General features: G+C 51.0%; 1 protein-coding gene across 2 annotated transcripts in view; it reads right to left on the reverse strand.

Annotated features, from left to right (window-relative positions):
- Sorcs2 (sortilin related VPS10 domain containing receptor 2) overlaps positions 1-17,618 on the reverse strand; it is a 389,043-nt gene that overhangs the window by 131,185 nt on the left and 240,240 nt on the right. For both annotated transcript variants that reach the window (XM_021162553.2, XM_029478093.2), the window contains exon 3: positions 11,427-11,526. In XM_021162553.2, coding sequence (XP_021018212.1) covers positions 11,427-11,526 — 100 coding nt within the window. The remainder of the gene's footprint in view (positions 1-11,426; positions 11,527-17,618) is intronic.

The following is a 17,618-nucleotide window of genomic DNA, read 5'->3' on the forward strand; positions in this document are numbered from 1 at the left end:
GCAGGGGCACTGCGACACACAGAGGTGACAGCAAGTCATCTCACCTGATTGTCTCCATCACATTCTGCCCATCAGTTCCAGCACTTTCTTGTGTGGAGGGCAGCAAACCACCAAGGTACCACATGAAACTCGAGGAGCACAGAGGCCCTCCATAAACAAGCCCTGTCCAGGAAAGACCAGGGCAAGCTACCAGAGCCGGCCTTAGAAAGAGATGGTCTAACCAGAGAGCAGAGGCACAGCCCTCCCATTGAGCCTGACAGGTATAAGGGAGAAAGAGCCTCTAGCAGGCAGCAGCCCCTGCTGGTCCTGGCTCTCAACTCAGAAGACAGGCTTGAAACTAGATTCTGTTGATGTGGCCGGGCAGGAAACCCACATTGTATTAGGCCACCAAGGCGTGGTGGTTTGGTAGCAACAGATCCTTTTCTATCAGTGTTGCCTCTTGTTACCCCATCTCCAGAGGAGGGCCCTGAAGGGCTGTGGCTCGGCTCTACAGAACTGGGAATGCTGGGGAATATCCTTATCCCACTCACAGTTCTAATGACTCCCTCTGACCTGCTCAAAGAGATGGCAGTGGGTGTGGAGAGAGTCAGCCTCTGCCTTGCCTTACTTCTAGAGGTACCAGCTCGGCTGCACATACTTCTTCCATCTTCAGAGTATCTTCTATCTCTATCTCAACCCCTGCCTCCCTCCTATGAGGATCCTGTGGTGACATTGGGGCTCTTGAACAATCCAGGGGAGATGGTGTCCTTGTCTCATGATCCTCAACTTGATCCCATCCTCAAAGTCCAGCTTAGCACATGAGATGAAAATCGTAGGCTCTAGGGATCATATGTATACATCTTTGGGGGAAGGGACATCAGCAGCTTCCACCGGGCATAGAATTGTCACCGAGATGAACCTCCTGTTGGCCTGTGTCATCCATCCATGGCATACAGACACCTGGAGGCCCAGGAGGCTCTTAGAGTCAGGCTAAGGGTACTGCTGATAGACAAGGAAAGTAGTCAGATGGCTTCAACTCTGGGCTTATCTCTTGCATTTATCCTATGGCCCCCACCAGACTGAGAGACATGGAGATGTGAGCAGAATGTTTCCCTAGGTGGTGACAGACCCTTGGTCACTGAGGGCCTGCTCACCACTTCTCTGGTGACACCATCCCATCTCTTCACCAGTGATTCTGATCACAGCTTACCTAGATTCCCTATAGGCATAGAATTCCATTCGTTTCTGAAAAGAACTCGGCCATTGTTATGTTCTGGGTGGAGGAGGCAGGGCATGAACTAGTGCCTAGAGCAGAATCCCAGACACTGTCCTGACATAACCAGCCACAAGTGGATGCTGCGCTCGTACACCACAGTTTATCCACCACACACTGGAAGATTCAAGGCATCTTCTGGGCACAGGGCCGGGTGCCAGAGGAAATGGCAAAAGAGATGTAGCTCTTACTGTGGGTGCTTTCCCTGGGCACAGAGGACAGTTGCAGAGTGCAACACAGGCACACTGTTGGTTTGAGGAAGGGCAGGAAGGTCCATGTTGGAGTCCTGAACTTGTCTGGTATTAGGGGTAATCGGTGAGCCTGAGAGAGCGGCCCAGTAGCTGAGGCTGGGGCTGGGAAAGTGGGGCTAAGCAAGGGCTCTACTAGTTAGTGGGCTCACTTCTGCAATCAGTTGGCAGTGGGCACAATTGGTAGCCCCACTAGGCTGAGGTAGGAGGGTGAGCCACTCTAAGCCGGAAAACAATGGCCTCCAAGTCAGACCGAGAGCTCCAAGCATGTGGCAGGGGTGAGGAGGGGAACAGGCAGAGCTGGGATCAGCAAGCAGAGGGGATGCCAGGGTGACCCAGAGGAGGCTGCCAAAGTCATGGGGGCAGTGGAGGAGTAGGACACGGGATGCTGAGAGACACAGGCCCTTTGCCCCTGTGTGGCTGTGGTGTCATTCACGTAACAAAGGCCTGAAGAAGATCAGTCTTGACAGACAGGCATGGGTCAGAATTGGTTTAGCAGTCTTGGGGTGAAGGGGCTGGGAAAGCAGACAGGAGTGATGCAAATGAAAAGCAGAGACTGGAGCCCCTCCTCCCAACTACCCAGGGTGCTCTCACCCACCTGGGGATTCCCAGGGTAGAGCCCATTTGCAAATTTGCTCTATTTTTACCAAGCAGAAATCCTTTAAGCTTCATAAGAGGCCTCAGTGCACAAGGGATAAAAACATTATTTGCCACTGTTTTTCTATAGATGTGGGAAAGAATAAAATTGGGGCTGCAGCAAACACAGCTTATCAGATGATGTGTCCTTAACTCCCATTTCTGGTTTAACAGCAGCTGAACAGAGGTCTCATGGGATTAGGTATCAGCCATGAAAATGAGGATCAGCAGAGGGAACAGAGATCCGCATGGGAGTGAGGATCAGTATAGGGATCAGGGATCAGCACAGGATTAGGGATCAGCACGGGAATGGGGATCAGCATGGGAATGAAGACCAGGGTATACTGCAGCATCGGTGGCTGCCTTGAGACCCAGGGTCGTTTCTATTCCATTTTCATTCTGACCACCCGCACTTTGGGGTATGAGATTCGATGCATCTTCAGAGAAGATGGAATTGAGTCTTATCTGCCTTGGATCGGCTCCAGAGGTAAAAGGCTCCTTCTGAGGTATCTCTCAGAAGCATGGGCGCTTGGCCTCTTTCCTTCTCCTCCCCTCTCCCTCTCTCCTCCTCTCCAATGATATCCTAATGGCTTTCAGAGGGAATAATTCCCTATGCATTAGGCTGGTGTCGCAAAGGGTTTGCTCTATTTCTGAAACAAACAAAAAAAAAAACTGTGCATAGGCAGGCCTCATTGAGTCAGTGTTCCCTGGGACAGGACAGGCGACTGGCTACATTCGAGACACTGGGAATACTGATGGAACCTTTAAGAGGGCTCTGTGCTCTGGCTTCTCTCAACAGTCTCCTACCATTCTCGAAGAAAAAGACTCGGCAAGTTTGGTCCTTCTTATGAAGCAAGTCCAGAGAGGCCAGAAGCCCACAGAGATGATCCAGCGGCCCCGGTTTTGTTTGGAGAGTTGGGAGGCTCAGATCCATGCTGGCCCTGCTCCCTACAGCAAGGGATCCCACTGGAGCCCTCTGTTTACTCTTTGGTGCTGAGGCTGGCCAGAACTCAGGATCAAATGGGGAAACAGCCAGAAGATGCTTGTTCCAAACTGGTGCACCCAAAAAACAGGCCCAGCAGTGAGCACACACAACTCTTTCATCTGCCAGACACCCTAGGTGGTGTACTCTCCAAGTCCCATTCTGGGGCCTACAAGCTCCCCAAAGGTACCTCATTTCAGGGATTTGTACCCCCTCTTTGAGACAGTACCACCTGGACAGGGGACCTCTAAACCGTGTCCTTGCCCACAAAGGTCAGATGCACAAGGATCAGAGGCAGGACAGTTGGTAAAGGGATGGACACTGGCTGAGTGGGTGGACAGGTGGACAGTCAGAAGGATGGATGAATGGACAGATGGATGGATAGATGCTTCTCCCTGTCACTCTAGTCCTACATTCTAACTGAAGGGCTTTCATAAAAACCACATCAAACACAAGATCTCTTTATTCTCTTATGTAGATGCTTCCAGAATCTGTGGTAGTGTCTGTCTTTGAGCTTGACCCCCAAGGCTTTCAAACTCTGGCTGTACAAGGTAAGGCACTGGGATGCCCATTCTCTACATTCTTGCTGACCATATTCCCACAGAGAGGGGTTCAGCCTCCCCGTTGTCGGGGCAGTCCTGGACCTATGGGGTGAGATGTGAGGGTAGAGTAGGTCTGATGACCTGGCAGTGCCTGCTTCCACCCACCCTGGGCTGGAAGAGGGGTGCAGGAGAATAAGGCCATTGCCATGTGAAAGTCATAGTGGGGGACCCCGGTTCCCAGACAGCAACCTTCCTTAGCTCACAGAGCTTTGTGAGCCCTAGTCTGTTGGCTACAGATCTGAGCAACAGCAATACTGACCATTGTTCTGGGGACCAAGATGTCCAGCTTTGTCAGCATCTGAGGCTGCCATAACCAATCCCTGGCAGACCATGGGCCTGCTTCACTAAGATGCTGGTGTCTCTATGAGGCTAGATCTCATATCCTTAAAAAAAAAAAAAAAATCAGGCCACACCCTCCCCTGCAGTTCTCTCTCTCTCTCTCTCTCTCTCTCTCTCTCTCTCTCTCTCTCTCTCTCTCTCTCTCTCTCTCTCTCTTCTTCTTCTTCTTCTTCTTCTTCTTCTTCTTCTTCTTCTTCTTCTTCTTCTTCTTCTTCTTCTCTTCTCTTCTCTTCTCTTCTCTTCTCTTCTTTCTCTCTCTCTCTCTCTCTCTCTCTCTCTCTCTCTCTCTCTCTCTCTCTCTCTCAAAAATTAAAAAGCCATGCAGTGCTGAAACTTTACCAGCTATTAATTAATGGTCCTACCCAGTACCTGGCTCTGCCATGCTCTTCTGTCACGCAGGCTAGTTCCAACTAAATCACAGGGTGAAACTTCCCAGTAACCCCCCACCCCTTTCAGCAAACTTAGAAAAGTCAGGCATCCCCTTTGTTTGGGGGTTTCTCTGCAGACTCTTCTCTGGGCCTCCCCTGCCTGTCATAGGGAAGCTGTCATGACAGCTCTCCCCACTTACTCTTACAAGCCATCCCTATAAACAAAGCCCTTTGGGTTTTACCTCTCGAGCCTTGTCTGTTAGGTTTCTTTTCTCACTTCTCCTGACTCAAGCCCTGATAACAGTTCCCGGGCTGTATCCCTGCCAAGGCAATTCCTCATTTTCATCATGGAGGGGCATGGGTATCAATCACAGGGACAGGTAAGGGCTGGCATTCACCACAGGCACATAGCCCCAAGTATGCCATCCAGGGACCCTGCCTCACTGTTGGCATCTTGGAATACTCCAGTTAAGACTCCAGGATCATAAGGACATGTCTGTTCTCACTCCCTGGCTACGTTTCTGTTGTGCATAGTTGCGCCATATTCTGGTAACACACCATAATCTACACACTCAGGCACCATGCCAGGATGCCTCATAGAAAAGCCATCTCTTCCTGCTCCTTTCCTCCTGCCACCCTGCCACCCTTCCAGTCCAGGACACTATAGATGAGAGCACAGGGAAGCCCTGCAGATGATGGAGACTCCATGCATAGCTTAGGAACAGTAGCAGAAAGGGTGGTGGAGAGGTGCCCTGTGTGGGCTGGCCAGAGAGCCCTGGAGGCAGGGATCTGCTCCCCTGTAGCACCTTGATGGAGCATTGAGAATGACATTGATTTGCAGATGTGCAGTGACACCAAGGCCTGTCAGTGCACCCTAGCACCCATGCAGTCATAGCAGAAATGGAAGTCTGCCCACGTCCTATCCTAGAGAATATTACCCCACATGTTCCTTATGCGTAGTTCTCCCAGTTAATGAAGCACACAACTTGAGGGCTGCTTGAGACCCCTCTTAACATACACACACACACAAACATACACAAACATACATGCATACACACACATACACACATGCATATACATACATACACATACACATGTACACACAAATATCCACACATACACATATACACACACATGCATATAAACACATATACACATACACACGTACATACACACGTGCATACACATACACATGCACACACATATATACATGTACACAAATATACACAGATGCATACACATACACACATGCATACACATACACACACATATACACATGCATACACATACACACATGCATACACATACACACACATACACACACATACACAATACATGTATACACATACACACACATATACATATGCATACACACTCACACTCACACACACACACACACACACACACCCCTTCTCATGCTCCTGAGATATGGTGAGGCATATTGAATATGAGTTCTGGCTGCCGGGCTGTATGCAAGTATACTGCGGCAGGGGCTGTCCTTTTTAGCAAAAAAGGACCTAGGTACCATGTGCAGGTTCTGGTCCAGTCTAAACATGAACATGAAGTTGAATGTGTATCTCTGATCTTTTCTGGTCCACAGGATGTCTGTGGCCCAGCTGGTGGGAGATACAGAGGATGCTGAAGTTTCAGCCCAAGTTCTCAGTTAGCCAAGGTGAGACCCTGAAAAAAGTGCACAGTAGGAGGCCTGATCTCTTCTGAGTTACACAGCCTGACACAGACTCTTAAAGCAACCCTGGGGGTGAGGGTGTCACTAGCTCCTGCCAGTGACCACGGTGCTGAGGATTTCAGCTGCCAGCGCCTGGCACTGCACTATGAAGCCGCACATCATCCGTATGATACACAGTGGATGCAAGGAGATCATCTTGTGATCTGAATGCAGCATCCAGTAAGCAGAAGCTGATGGCTATGAAGCATCTCATAGCCAATCCTAGGGTCCAAGTCCTCACAAAGCTCTTGTTATCTCCATCCCTCAGGCCTTCTTTCCTCGTGGCACATCCTTGATCAGATGTAAGGCCCAGGGCAGAAACTAGGACCCTCAGAAGGATGGACCTCAAAGCTGCAGACAACACAGCTAGGCATGTGCTTCAGTGTGGGAAGGATAAAGGCTGTACCTACTGCTGGGACATCTCTGAGTCAAGTCAGGACTAAGATCAGATCTGGGCTCCTCAAACCCTCTATGCTGCTAGAGAGAGCCACCAGGCTGCTGTGCTCTGACTGGATCAGAGCGGCTGAAGGAGCCGGGCTTCCTGAGTGTTTTCTCCAAGCTCAGGAGTAAGCCTGCACTGCCAGAGCCATGGAGCCTGAGCTGATCTTAGACTACACACGGCTCTGGTCCACTCTGGAGAAGACAGGAGAGGAGAATCTGGATTTCCGTGAGGGTCTCCTCGGGCTGGGCAGGGAAGAGGCTCATGCCATGGCGGAGCAGGAACAAGGCCAGGGACGGGCGCTGTGGACTCACAGCTTAGGGGAAGATCTGGTGGAGAAGACAGACTGACAAAGAAGAGAGCAGTGTGGAGAGAGCCAGCCCAGGAAAGGCATCCAGGAGGCCTGTATATGTGGTCCAGCAAGAGTCAGCACCACCAGCAGGACACAGCCTGAAAGGTTCCAGAGAAATTCACAGGCAGGGGCTGGGGGCAGCGGCAGAGCTGATGATTAAGAGAGTTGGGGGCTCCCTTGTGACATAGTCCCAGGAGAGCCAAAGAACTGGGATCCCCAGTAGCTATCAGCGGCTAATGTGCAGCTCTAGGTCTGGACCTTTGCCCAGGTCTCCTGCCATCTGGGTCCTATGGGGATAAAGTTTGAGGGGGCATCTGGGGCCAAGGCAGTCTTGACTCACTTGTGTGGACTCTTGGAAGTTTTTTTTTTTTTTTTAACCCCCCTGGGTCTCTGTCTTTCCCATGTGAATCATAAGACAGCAACTCTTTATGCTTGCCCTAGTGGGTCTGCCAGGACGTGTGTGCAAGTTTCCGCACAGCAGCCTGCCTGGTGATGGAGTCCTACAGGACATGTATCTTTCCTGCCACCACTGGCTGTTTTGCAAATACAGGTCCTGGCTCTTGGTCATATAGGCAGCTTCCCAGATGCAGGGCTAGAGTTTGATCCACGTCTTCCCCAACCTTGTTAGGCTGGTAGGTGGCTTCTCATGAGCCTTGGGGGAGTGAGGGGAAAACTGGAGAAAAATTGATGAGCCCCAAGGAGGGGCTCAGTGGGTGGGCAGGGAGCCCAGAAATCAGCATTCTCCTATACCATCCACGCAACAGGCATTTTCTTGGTGACAGTGCGTATGGCAGACTTTAGCATTCAATTCAACACAGACACTTTGTATAAGATGACAATCCACATAAATTTTTAATACAAAACATGATACTTAAAAGCAGTTTCTCGCTAGGCAGCCCCTCCAGACCAGACCTTCCCACCTCCTCCGTGTTCTAGCACTCTCGGGGCCCATTCAGAGATGAGTTTGTCACCTAAAGCCCATGCGGGATACCACAGCGACTTAGAGGAGAAAAATCACGGGCCAGAGTTATGTCTGAGGTGGCAGAGCACCATGCCCGGGGCCACACTCTGATTATACCACAGGCGAGACAAAAATCAAAGCAAGCTCGTTCTGAAGATAGCTCACAAAGCCGTCTCGTAAGAAGCCATAAAGAGCCGCTTGGACTTTAATTGTTACTAAATGGTCTCCTAATCGGACTCCCACTTTCCAGCAAAGCTACATTATCCAACAACAGGGAGTGGTGTTCTGTGGGAAACAGCCTTACCGTCCCAGGTCACAGTCACCTGGGGGAAGGGGGCAGATGAGACATTCACTTTTGTCTCTTTCATACATATTGCATGGCTCCAGATTCTCACAAACATACTGAGTGGGCTCCAGATTCTCAGGCCCCATTAGACTCTCGAAGGTTCTAGAAGGGTACAGCTACCTTCTGCAGAGGACATAGAGCTGAGATACTGACAAGCAGAGTTGGGATTTCTTCTCCAGGGAATGTTCTCCGTGGGGTTTCTGGGAGAAAGCCAGCAGAGGCCAGGATGACAGAACTAAGCCGGGTGTTGTGCAGTGTCCAGTTCATGCTCCTCATTTATACATGGGGGAAATGAGGCCCAGAGTGGAGACAGGATTGCACAAGCAGGCAGCGAGCAGACGGAGCCTGGAATACGGTAAAGATCTGCTGTTTTCCTGCCTCTGGCACGTAGGTAAGCTGAGCTGGACTGGACTGGGTTTGCATGGACACAGGGAGCCCAGGGAGTCTGGAAACGGTCAAATCACTTCTCCCCAGCAGGGCAGACTTTGTCAAGTTTTGAAACTGCAAATGCCTCACTGTTTCATCTCTTATCCCAGGAGTCTGCAGAGGAAGCCTGAATGAGAATCAGCTTGCCTAGAAGGTCCTTTCTAGAACTTCCTACTGAGCCCATATCCTGGGATGCCACCAAGGCTCAGAGGGGTCAAGGCAGTGGCCCCAGTCACTTCTGCCTTACACACCATCACAGCTGCAGCAGGAAAGATCACGGCAGGCAGGGAGGCAAAGGGTCTGCCCTGTTCCTTCCATGCACTCGGGGCTCCTGGCAGGTAGAAGGCCCCACAGCACTTCTAAGCATGGATAGTGTCTTTGCCTCCTTAGCTTAGACTGAGGAGAAGCGAGTTTCAACCCCAGGTCTCCTTCTACGAGGTGTGTGATGGGACAACTCTCACTTTTCCTTTCAGTTTTCTGCCCTGGAAAACGGATGACAAGGCCTCATTGCTTGGACAGTTGTAGGTGGAGTGAGATTGCCTGTGTGAGGCATCAGGCAGGGGTCTAGGGAGAGGCAGGGAAAGCTAAAGCCAAACCACCTTCCTCCTTCTTACCTGCCAAAGCCCCAAGGCCAGGTGCCCTGGTCCTCCACAGAAGCCCACCCACCTCTCATCCCACTCTGTCCAAGAGGAAGCTTTCGCAGCAGCAGAAGTCAAGGAGAGGAGAATATAAACCAGATGACCCGCTTTGGCAGGCAAGATGGGATCACATTGAAAAGCAGTGGAGGGGGCTGGAGTTAAGAGCACTGGCTGCCCTTGCAGAAGACCTGAGTTCAGTTCTAAGCACTCATGTGTGGATCCTAACCACATGCAACTCCAGTTCCAAGGTATCTATCTGATGTCTTCTTCCAGCCCCCACGGGCACCAGGTTTGCACATGGTACACATACATTCACACAGGCAAAAACTCATACACATAAAAAATAATAAACCTTAAGAAAGCAAGTAGCTGAGCTAAACTGCTCAGCAAGGGCTCTCTAGGCTCCTGTCCTCCCTCCTGGCTGACCTGCAGTGGGACCTGCTCAGTCTGGCTGAGTCACTGTCCCACCAAACCCCTGGACCTTCGCCAGCATTACAGCCTTCAGAGTGCATGGTGCCCCCAGCAGGAATACCATGCAGAGTTTCCACGCCCTCTGCAGAATGTCCCAGGTTCTACCAGAGCTGCACCTCTGGGGCTGGCTCTTGGCAAAATTGCTGTTTCCCCTCCTTTGCCCATCATCAAACAAACAAAAGCAAAGAGGCACACCTACGTGATTAACAGGTTACCTTCTAAACAACATTTCTCTAGGATTTAGAACCTGAAACATCTGGTGACCTGCAGGCAGCAACGGGAGTAATGACTTCCTTACTCCTTAATTCTGTGCCTCCGCTAACACAAGGCACACAAGCACTCTCTGCTCAACTTGCCTGAAAAGAATGTTTGTGACTGGCCCCAGGAGACCAGGGTTAATGACAAAGTCTGGTGTGTGTGCTATTGTTGTGTATGTGCTGTGTGTTAGGTATGTATGTTGGGTGTGTATGGTGTGTGTGTGTGTGTGTGGTGTCATTGTGCATGTGTTGTGTGTGTTAGGTACGGGGTATGTGTGTGGTGTGTGTGTGTGTGTGTGTGATTGTGTATGTGCTATGTGTCTCAGGTGTGTATGTGAGTGTGTATGTTTATGTATTGGGGGTGGGGACAGCATGACAGGGATGAGATGTGAAGGCAGCACCACCCAGCATGTATTCTTCATGCCCAATGCCCCATGCCTCTCTTCCCCTCCTTATAAAAGCTGGCTCACGTATGAGAATCCCCTAACATGGAAATGGAGAGCACCCTATCTCCTCAAGGCAAGGTTTGCAATAAACTCCATTTCTGGGTCATCTCATCTGTGAGCACTGGCCTCCAAGCTGTGAGCAGCTGGCCCTGTGTCCTGTATCAAGCTGCTAGGATTTCTCTTTTGTCACTACCCAAGTACCTCTAGGGCCCAGGTCTTGTCAGGAGCACCATGCAGGGCCCACAAAAGTCTCTGTAAGATGTGGGCTACGTCCCATTTTCCTACTGGGAAACCAAGGCACAGAGAAGTGAACCAGGATTTGAACTCTGCTCTGTCTGAGTCCTGTCCTGTGACCTTGGGACTGCTTCTCTAGACTGAATCCTTCAGGTTGTTCTCCTGACTTCACGCAGGGGTCTCCAGGTGGGCTGAGATATAGCTGCACATCTGCAGGAAGGGCCTCCCATGGTCTTCCCTCTTCTACATCTAGGCATGGAGCAATACCCGGGAAATGCAGACCAAGGGACAGCAAGCAATGCTCTGATATGGAACCAAGCCAACTCTAGAGAGATGACACCCTGGAGAAGACTATCAGAGCTGCCTTCTGGACTCTGAGCCGGATGGAACTGATTTAGCCACCAGCTCACTGCTCCTCCTCCCTGCCAGTGTGCTGGATGCTGCCTCCAGTACAGAAGATGGAAATACCTTGGATAAGCATTACATGGTCTCCCCCAAGGACCCAACTGACAGTTTCAAATACACTCCTCAAAGTTAACCAAAGCAACAAGAACTGAGGAGCAAATACCTCACACCAGACCACTGTCCCAAAGCAGGAACAGACCAGTGATACAGATAGCCACAGAGAGCCAGATCCCAAGGGTTGGCCACCCTGGCCTGGCACATCATACATACATACATACATACATACATACATACATACCTTTCTTTTGTTAGCTGGGCAGATATAGAAGTTGTCAATGACAGTGGTGACACCAGGCTGGAGAGTAAGCTTGGTGTAGGTTGTCCCAAAATCTGAGGACCTATGGGAACAGAGAGACAACCGTTAACACACGCCCTCCAGGGATAGGCTTTGCAGCAGGTGGTGTACCAGCAGGTGGCAGAGCTGAGAACTGGGTACAGTGTTGTCCTCTCCATCCTTCCAAGGGGAGCATGCCCCTGCCCCAATTGCAGGTAGGAGCCCAGGTTCCTTTGTGGACAGCAGGTTTGCTAAGGTTTACAGTCCAGGTCTGGAATGAGGACTACAAGTCAGAACAGCTTGTTTGTTGTTTTGTTTGTTGGAGAAAGGATTTCTCTGTGTAGCCAGGATGTCCTGGAACTCACTCTGTAGGCCAGGCTGACCTTAAGCTTTGAGATCAGCTTGCCTTTGCCTCACAAATGCTGGGATCAATGGTGTGTACCACCACCACTCTCAGATGTCAGAACTTATTGATTCTCCCCCCTCTACAGTGCTTCACAAAACCCCGAAGATATATGCTGTTTTGCCCATCTCACAGAGGAGCAGTGGGCACCCAGTTCAATTTCCAGCCCCCACAAGGCAGTTCATAACTATTTGTAATTCCAGTTCCAGGGGATCTGACATTCTCACATACACAGACATAACAGAAAGAGAACACCAGTTCATAAAATAAGCTTAAAAATAATAAAAACACATCTAAAATATGTGGGAAATATAGACTATGCCAAGTACACTGGGGGAGTCAGGCAGGATAGGGGCACTGGCTGTGGTTAGTGTTTCTGCCTAAGATCTCAGCACCATGTGGCACCTGGACATGAACCCTGGCTGGGATACTGCCTGCCACCTGCACTTGCTATGTGGCCTCTTCCCTTCTCTGGGCCTACAGAGAAGCTGGAGGAGGCCAGGGCTTCTTGCTCTGGGTCTGAAATGAGGCCATGACACCGTAGTAAAAACACTCCACCCCACAGGGCCTTTCGACCCCCTTCCTCAGTCTGTGCTCACTATTCTGTAGAGCTAGCTCCTTCCTGGATCTTCGAGTGAAGCAGTTCCAGGAAGATGGCAGAGCTTACTATTACTGGGCTTGGTGGCCACACCCAAGGTCCTTTATAAACCTCAGGGTCACAAGGTCCCTGACAGCCTCCTCCCCATCTTCGGATTCTCAGGATTGCCCCTGCAGGGGTATATTCCCCGGAGACCATCTGGGGTCTAGCTACCTCAGGCCTCCCTGGGAGGACTGGAGCAAGAGAACAAAGATGACACCATGATCCTGCCGTCTAATCAGGGCACATTTGCTCTCCAAACCGCAGAGAATTGATTTTCATTGGTAAGGGGGAAGTGAGAGGCCCCATTAGCAGAAATCGATCCACGTGCCCCAGAGCCCTGTAGAAACAATGGTTGTTTATAAGCTCAGGGCCCATAGCCTAATGCAGATGGATCTCTGGCTGCCCTTTTCTGATCCTGATCTCAAGATCTGATCCTGTTCTGCAGCCCCTCACAGCCCACCCCTTCCCTGCTCCTCTCTGCCTCAGCCCCGGTCCATCTGCCCCAGCTTCTTCCTTATCCTCCTCACTACAGGAGCTAAGACAGCAGTACCCGTGGGTGTGGGGATAGCCACAGAGAACAGCACCCAGTGGGTGCCCCTGTGGTCTAGGACATATATCAAGGGAGGGAAACAGGCACTTGCTTAGGAAGGTAACGAAAAGCTAGCAGAGGAGGAGGAGCAATACAGGCACCAGGGGACCCAGAGGTAGTGGGATCACTGGGTCACAGACATGCAGGGACAAAGAGACATGCAAGGGGACCTGAGGCAAGAAGGGATAGACTGTGTCTTTGAGGGAAAGGTACCTGCCCCTGGTTGACCAGTATCTTTGAAAACACATCAGCCAAGAACAAGAGTGAAATATAGCTCTCACAGATGCCATCACGATAAGGGAAGGCCACACTGGAGGGGCCACGTGAAGACAGAGATACATATATACGGGAGAGAGATACTGACAGGCAGGCAGACAGACAGACAGACAGACAGATGAGGGACCATGGAGGAGAGACAGAGACAGAAACAGAAACAGACTGAGACAGAAAGAGGAGACACTGAGACACAGGCTGGGGAGGGGCAGACAGACAGGGTAGAAACCCAGAGAGATAGACTGAGACAGAAAGAGGAGACACTGAGACACAGGCTGGGGAGGGGCAGACAGACAGGGTAGAAACCCAGAGAGATAGACTGAGACACAGAAAAGAAGGAGGGGGTAGGTCAGACAGAATAATAAAGAGACAGCAGGGGCGACAAGAGGGCAGCATTGCAACTGAAGGTCCACAGGACCCTGGCAAGGGCTGAGGGGATAGTAACAAGGATACCCACAGTGCCCAGCTGCCCCTCAGACCCCAGCTGCCTTGCACCTCACCTTACACAGCCTGACCTGCTGACTCTCCCAATCTCCACATTCCATCTAACACCTCCCTGCCCAGGCCAGGACCTTCAGGTCCACAGGCCCTGAGGTGTTCCTAGGCAGCAGAAAGACTTAGGATGTGAGGGGGCACAGTGTACAGGCAACCTCTCTCCTCGGGAGGCTGTGAGTCCCTGAGGCTGATGTAACAAACTCCCACATCATGGTGCTTAAAATATGGTGGACTCAGAAAGTTCAGGGAAGTCAGAAATGGGGATTCTAGGGGCTAAAATGGAGGTGCTGATTTCTTCTGGAAGCTGAGAAACAGCCTATGTCCTTTGCCTGCTCCACCCTCCAGAACAGTGATTCTCAACCTGTGGGTCATGACCCCTCTGGGGGCTGAATGACCTTTTCACAGGGGTCCCCTAAGACCACTGGAAAACACAGATGTTTCCATTACACTTCACAACAGTAGTAAAATTACAGTTATGGAATAGCAACAAAATAACTATTGGTAGGAGGTCACCACGACAGGGGTAGCAGCATTAGGACAGCTGAGAACCACTGATTTTCTGGGCTTGTGGCCTGCCTCTGTTTCTGAAGCCCATTCCCCAGGCTCTGTGTGTAGCGTGACATCAACCACTTCTGACCAAAGTTCCTCCTCTCCTGGTCCCCGTGATTACCCAGGACTCAAAAGACAATCCCAAGAGTCACCCTCAGGAATGCTTGGTCCCACATGCTGAGTCCCTTCCTCCGAGTAAGGAAACATCTGTGCAGGTCCCAGGGTTAGGAGGCAATAGCATGAATAACAGCATCACACTATCACAAGGTGGGCACTTGCGCCTGGTCTGCAGTACATGTAGGCGTATGACGGGTTCAGTGCATGACAGCTAGTGGGCTGGAGCACCTTCAGGGGACAGTCAGGTCAGACAAACAAGAGCAGCACATGGGAGGGGTAGAAGGGCTGCCCAGCCTTACAATGCAACATCCACTGGCAGCCTGAGTCCACAGCACTTGGAATGGGTGGCCCATCTGGCCCAAAGCAGCAAAACTGTAAAACACTGATTTCAAAGGCTCAGGGCCCAGAAAGAATGTAAAATACCTCATTGTCAGTTTTATGTAGATTGCATATTGACATACTAATATTCTGGATATATTGAGTTAATTAAAATCATTACTAAAATTAATTTCACCTGCTCCTAGTTTTAGTTAATAGACTTCCCTTTATTGCACTCTCCGGATAACTACAAAACGGTGAGGTAAGCCTAGAATACCCACACCCCTGGCTCTACACACAGCCCCTCTCTGCCACTCCCCTCCCTCCCTCAGAGGATACATTTGTCACAAGGATGAGCCAGCAAACACACCATGGTCACAGAGCCCATAGTTCTGATGAGGGCCCACTGACCCAACAGACTTAATATGACAGCATCCTCCACTGTGGCATCACACAGAATAGAGTCCCTTCATTTCCCTAGACACCCTCTAGGCTCAGTCTGCTACCCACCAGACCTCCTGCCATGGGTGGCAACTGATCTTTTCATTGTTGCCAACTTTGCATCTTCTAGAATGTTCTGTGGCTAGAGTCCCTCAGCAGGAGCCTTCCTTCTTCTCTCATCCATATGCTAAGGTCTCCTCCACATCACTGTCACAACTGTCCTTCCTCTGAAGTGTGAGCAACAGTGTCTTGCATAAGTCCCATGGCCCCTATTCCTAACATGCTGGGTCAGGACTTCGGGTCTGGACAGAGATGAGATCAGTGGTGTCCCCATGGGAAAGACAGGGTCCGTGTGGTAGAATCCTCACCTGGAAAGCTCTGTCCCAGTAAGTCAGATAAGTGGCCATGTGAAGTCCCCTTAGAGAGTGCCTGGTTGTAACATGCACCTCGCATGGTTTCTCATTGCACTAGGCTGCTCTGTGAGGAGGACCGTGGTGGCTACAGTTGGAACCAGGAGTTCAGACTGTAGGGGCAAGGCCCATCCTCAGGAGGGACAGTTAGACGATGACTTAACTGGACAAATGGCATATGGGAAGAGCTGGAGGGAACACAGGTGACACGAAGGCCATGTGACACTGCTCAGGAACATGCCTCTTAAGAAGGCCAAGGCTGAGCTGGGAGTCAGGACAGCCCTTCCTGTGGACAGAGCCTAGATGGAGATGGGATCCAGCTTGGGAGAGACCCCAGGCACCATGTCACCTCCTCTGGCCTCTCTCACCTTCTCCTCACCCACCCATCCTGGGTTTGACGTCCACTGCCATGAGCTTCCAGGGCTCTGGGTTGCCAACTAAGGAATCAGAATCACTCTCCTCTGAGACACTGAAGACTGAAGCCTCTAAGATCCCCATCATTGCAAAGCCTGTGAGCAATGTACTTACCCTGCAGGTACCTTGCAGGTACCCTGCACTGTCATCTGGGCCTAGCCTTGGATCCCTAGCAAAGGCATTGGTTGAATGGGTCCTCATAAAGCAGTTATAGGGGAACCTGGGCCTGGCTGTGCCTTCCCAGTTGGCAGTTATATGCATGCCCACCTGTCCATCATCGTCCCCATGAGTACCTGCTTCTCAAGCAAACAGACATGCAACAATGGTGACAGGAGTACAAAGGAGATTCACTCTGAGGAGCTCAAGGGGACAATGAAAATGGCTTGGGTGGGGTGGCCTTGACTGTTTTCACTGTCTCAAAAGAAGACAAAACACTTGTTCTTTGGAACACTCTAGTCCCTGCTAAGGACAGACTGCTGGGACAGAGGTCGCCTAAGAGATGGTGGACCTGCCCCTCTGCAGGGCAGAAGGCCTCCTCCCAGGAAAAGCTGGTCTGACCCTCACTTGGCCTCACATGACACTCAGGGACAGTGGAGTGGCCTGAGCCACCAGTCAGTCCACAGTGTCAGGAGGTGGAGAAGATGAGACTGGAAGTGAACAGGGATGGTCACATTTCCCCAGCAAGGTAGCTACACAGCAGCCTCACCTGGTCTCTTGCAGAGTCCGTGCAGCCCAGGCAGAGACTGGCCTTGAGCTCCTGATTCTAACTCTAACCCTGTATTTTCAAAGCTACACAAACTGCGGGAGTCAAGCAACCTAGGCCATTCCAGTTCTGGGAAGTAGGGGGAAGGGGGTAGAAAGAAGAGTAGAGGTGGACAGGGTGTGTGGGAGGATGGGTTAGGTTTTCCTGGCTGCCTCAGAACCACCTCAGACGGGGGGCTCCAACATCAGCAAGCAAGCTTTCCCAGTTCCTGATCCAAGTCCGGGGCTCAGAGCCTCCAGGAAGAAATGCCCTGCTCCACCCCCCAGCACCTGGGGGCTCCAGGTCTCCTTGGCTTGTGGCTGTATCATTCTTGTCCCTACCTCAGTCTTCACAGAAGATTTGGCCCCCAAGTCCAGAGCTGCATAAAGACCCCGTGATGGCTAGGCTATATTGTGGGGTTCTGGGCGGGCACCGATTTGGAGTGTATCTGTTTAACTTACACAGGCAGCTCTAATTACTGAGCACTGGCTGCTGACCCAGGTGATTCCCAATTAGATGCTTATGGCGCCTGACTCTTGTTTATACCTTCTACATTTCGGTGATGATACAGGGACAGGCAGGAAGTAGACAGCAGTAGAATGCCCAACAGGTCTGCCATTTCACCAACCCCCAGGCAACCATTCATACTGGAGGGAAATGCACAAAGCATAAAAAAGATCCAAGTACAGGGAGCTCCTTGCTGGGACCACTGAAGGGCCTGACGACCATGCAGTCACAGGGTAATGTTACCTCTTAGAGGACAAC

This window comes from Mus caroli, unplaced genomic scaffold, assembly GCF_978045245.1.
Source record: "Mus caroli unplaced genomic scaffold, Mus_caroli_1 scaffold_4, whole genome shotgun sequence".
In the NCBI taxonomy this organism is placed as follows: domain Eukaryota; kingdom Metazoa; phylum Chordata; class Mammalia; order Rodentia; family Muridae; genus Mus; species Mus caroli.